At 36.2% G+C, this 4,259-nt stretch overlaps 1 protein-coding gene across 1 annotated transcript in view; it reads right to left on the minus strand.

Annotated features, from left to right (window-relative positions):
- Positions 1 to 480: 480 nt before the first annotated feature.
- The window catches only part of LOC103804018 (angiopoietin-1), a gene marked incomplete at its 5' end in the record, with an annotated part of 58,704 nt that continues 54,925 nt past the window's right edge, over positions 481 to 4,259 (minus strand). Inside the window, one exon of the mRNA XM_009076604.1 lies at positions 481 to 641. Within this exon, the coding sequence (XP_009074852.1) occupies positions 481 to 641 (161 nt within the window). The remainder of the gene's footprint in view (positions 642 to 4,259) is intronic.

Raw genomic sequence — 4,259 nt, forward strand, 5'->3', positions numbered from 1 at the left:
AAAACAATATTTGAAGTGGTCACCTTGATTGCTTTAATTCAAGTTCTAATAAAGGTGTCTCTGTATTCCTTTTTAATGGGTATAATGTTGGCATTTCACTGCTGAATAGCATTCTGCTCAATAGACTGTTGATGTGTTTCAGTTCTTCATAGTCTGATGCTGTTGCTGAATTAAAAAAATAATAAAAAAAAATAAAAGACATCCACTGACAAGCACCAAGTCTGGGCAGAATAGCTGAATCCCGTTCTTCGGACAATCATTTCAGCCACCTTCTTCTAAACCAAGCCTTCCCCAGCCATCAAAATGTAGGGTGACTGTTGGGGAGTATTTGCAGGTTATGGAGTGATAATGAAGTGACTTTGCATCATCTCTACATGTTGCTCTCAAGAAGCCCTTTGCCTTTTACCTTCAGACTGTGATAGTGTTGTGGCTGAGGGCAGTGCTGACCTGGCCTATTCTGGGATCCACTGCTGGAGGCCTTTAGAAGTCCAAGGGCCGAATCATCATGGTGGTGGAGTGCAAGGAGTAGCTGGGGCCTTTGAAGTAATGCCACTTGATGCCATTGAGCTTTCCGTGGTTTTGTCCAGCTGTGTAGAACATTCCATTGAGATTGGAGGGGCCACAGGCATCAAACCACCACCCTGAAATCATTAAGACAAAAAATTAAACTTCAAGTGCAGCAAGCATTTTTATTTTGTTAGATGGGTTTAGCTGATTGGCAAATTATGGTATTTCCAGGCTCATAAATAGTCCAGGTGTCAGGTGTGTATGTGGAATTTTTATATTTTCCTTGTTTGCACTTTTTGTGCTATTCTGTAGTCAGAAGTGCTGGAGAATGAACTCTTGTATTTATAGATTTGCAAAAGTGATTAAGTCCCAACTCATTCTAGTTTTATATGCAGCACGTGAAGCAAAAGCAAGAGCATCAAAGAAAAATAAACTACTTTGCATATTTAGATGGCATCACAGTTTTCATTTAAACCTCAAAAAAAGACTATAAGTATTTTGCATAATTTCACTTGTTAGGTTATTTTGAGTACAAGCATGATTTCATTTCTATTTACCAGCCCTTTTCTGTTTCTTCAAATGTGACTGTTCAATTGCTCCACTGCTTTTGCTCCCAAGTCAGATGCTTTTAGCAATTGGATTATGAGTATGGTAGTGCTGCCCTGTTACAGTAACTACAGTATTGTAGTATTAGATTATCAGCATTCAGAATGGTGTACAAGGAGACAGGTAGACTTGTTTTTCAAGACATGAAAAATCTATAAACAAGACTCAACAGAAGAATGGAAGGACTAAGTGAAGAAGGCAATTGTGACACTGTAGGATGATACCTGTGTGCATGGGCAGATGATATAGATGATTACCTGAGGTGCATGCATTTGTGTGTCAGTGCGGCCAACTTCAAAGTATATTCATTGCATGTACAGTTTGAGCCAGAACAATGACATTCAATTCTTAACTTTATGCTTTTGTATGTGAAAACCTATATTAAGTCTTGAGTCTTCTAATCTTGATCTTGAAAAGTACTGAACTCTTTTGGGTCAGCAGTGTCAGGGGGGTCCTCACAAAGATCCACTTGAGATTTGCTTACTTCTCCTCAAAACCTCTGAGTAAGTTCCTGAGTGGCACTTAGAAATGGAGAAGTGTTCGCTTGATTTTCTTTGTTTTCAGAGAGGCTTGTAGATGCTTTATTTACATGTCTAAAGGTAGATCAAAATTGATTGCTAACTGACAAAAAATATATTCGAAGAGTTACTGGTTGATCTCAAAGTTTCTCTTAGAAAAATGTTAACTGCCTTTTCTGCCTCCCTTCACTATTTGTTCTTTCCCAGCAAGGTGCAACTTCCTACTCTTAAGCCTTTGAACTCCATGAAATTGTATATATTTCATTCTACTGGAAAGACTGAGCAAGAAATATCTTGCTCCAATGACTGTGATTCTAGTTCATTGTTCCAGTGACTTCATTACAAGACTGTTCTGAAAATGTGGTTATATATGCTTCGAAAAAAAATCCAAACTTTGCTTTTGGAATGCAAAACAGCAATCTGTTTTACAGAATGATCCTGTGAACAGTTGCATTGGCATAACTGAAGTAGTAAACCCAGAAGTTAGGATAAAAAAGAAGCACTTTTGTGAAATTGAATGTAGATAGTTCAAACTTACTAGAAGCGCAAGTTTGGTTTCAAACTGTATTCAAAAAAAGTCATCTCACCTTCAGACTTCTGCAGTAAAGACATTCATATATATCTTTAACCAACTGAGAAAATGGAGTCAGTGGTAAAAAAGAGTGTGCATCTTCAGATCTATTTTAAATTGTTGCTTTACAATGAAATTAATCAGTGAACTGTCTTGTCTAGCTCCCCAAGATCTTTCCTTGTTAAGGTGAATTTTAAATAGCCACGTGAGTTAGACTTTTAAGAAAAACTCTAAATAACATGAAACTTGCCAACACCAAGATTGCAGAACAAAAGCTGACAAAGATAAACTAGGTGACATGCTGACTCCACTGAAAGTTGTGGGAGTTTTGCTGGCTATCTTGATGGGAATAGAATTTTAGCTCCAACACCTTACAAGGATCTATTCCCAATCACAAAGATGTATCAACCTCAGTGGCTAGGAGCTCTATTTGTCAGAAAGATTTTTCCTGGGTCTTTTCCATAGTAAGACCTACGGTTTTACGACTCTTTAGGAGAGGTTTTATGCATCTTTCCTTGTAATGTGGTTGTACTGAACATTTGTGTCATGTATAGAGACAAATAAGATCATAAAAATCAGGTGATGACATTTTCTTTTAGTAGTTAAAAGGCACTTTTTTAAAAAAGAAATTATTTCAGCTTGTACATCACAGAAATGCAGTCTTCCCAGGACAGCTGGAAAGCCATTTTCAAGCAGCACTGGTAGTGGCAAACTGATAATCTAGTGAATGCCTTCTGAATTCTGCAAGTGTCACTGTGGACAGGCACAGAATTTTAATTTTGAGTGTGTTTCACCCTGACTTCTGGAAACAGAATTACACTGTAAGAAGCTACTTTTGGACAATGTGCACTGTCCTAGGGAATCCGACGATTCCATCATATTCAGTGGCTCATCTTTTATCTGTCAAAAATGAATACATTGTATGAAATTATTTTAAACTATGTCTTACTACTACTGATACAATATTGTCTGGGTTTAGCCTTCAGATCCAGTGCTTACTCTGTCCTTTGTATTCAGATAGTGTAATTTACATGTCTAGTTTCAAAATTTCTTAGATTTTGGATAACACATAGTGTTTTGTTTCTTTTTTTTTTTTTTTTTTTAAGAACTAACACTTCATAATATAATGAAAAGGGAAGAATTTATGGCAGATAAATTCTGACAATCTTCTATTTTGGTACAGTTGACCTCCCTTTGATTATAAGATTATACCTAAGGGGGCAATAACCAAAGAAAGGGAAAGCTACTCTAACTATAGTATAATCTTGTAGAAACCTAAGATGAAGTTATACAGAGAAAACCTAATCCTTATTTTTCAAAGCTGTAACCCAAAGGGAAGAATTTATGGCAGATAAATTCTGACAATCTTCTATTTTGGTACAGTTGACCTCCCTTTGATTATAAGATTATACCTAAGGGGGCAATAACCAAAGAAAGGGAAAGCTACTCTAACTATAGTATAATCTTGTAGAAACCTAAGATGAAGTTATACAGAGAAAACCTAATCCTTATTTTTCAAAGCTGTAACCCAAATCTAGCTGGGTTCTGTTTATGGTGTTGGGATGAAGAGAAGACAAGATGAGCTAGTTTCAAGGTTTTCAGTGTAGCCCTACAAAATGTACGTAAAAAATGAAATGAGAAGAAGAAACACAGAATTTTATAAAACATTAAGGAGGACTTGCTCAAATTTCTCATCATAGATTTCTCCTTTCAAAATGTGTTTTAATGAGAATTTTTTTCCCTACTATATTGTTCTTGTTAGTGAGAATGTATGCCTTTTTAAAAGATGTTTCCTAATACTACATTAAAACCTCGGGTGCACTTTCTCACTCTTTTATTTTTTAAGTGAGATGGATTTTTTTGTTTTGTTTATGGTGTTTTTTTTTCTCAAAATGATTATTTCTCTCCATGTTCACCTGAAGTCCTCTGAAAGGTCTTTATTCCCCATAACGCCTCAGATTATCACAAGACTTCCTACTGTGTGTCTTAACACCAAACCCCACACCTTTAAATGGAGAAAAAGAAATGTTTTTTTCGGATGCCTTGAATATTGAGGG

This window comes from Acanthisitta chloris, unplaced genomic scaffold (assembly GCF_000695815.1).
Source record: "Acanthisitta chloris isolate BGI_N310 unplaced genomic scaffold, ASM69581v1 scaffold8926, whole genome shotgun sequence".
Lineage (NCBI taxonomy): Eukaryota > Metazoa > Chordata > Aves > Passeriformes > Acanthisittidae > Acanthisitta > Acanthisitta chloris.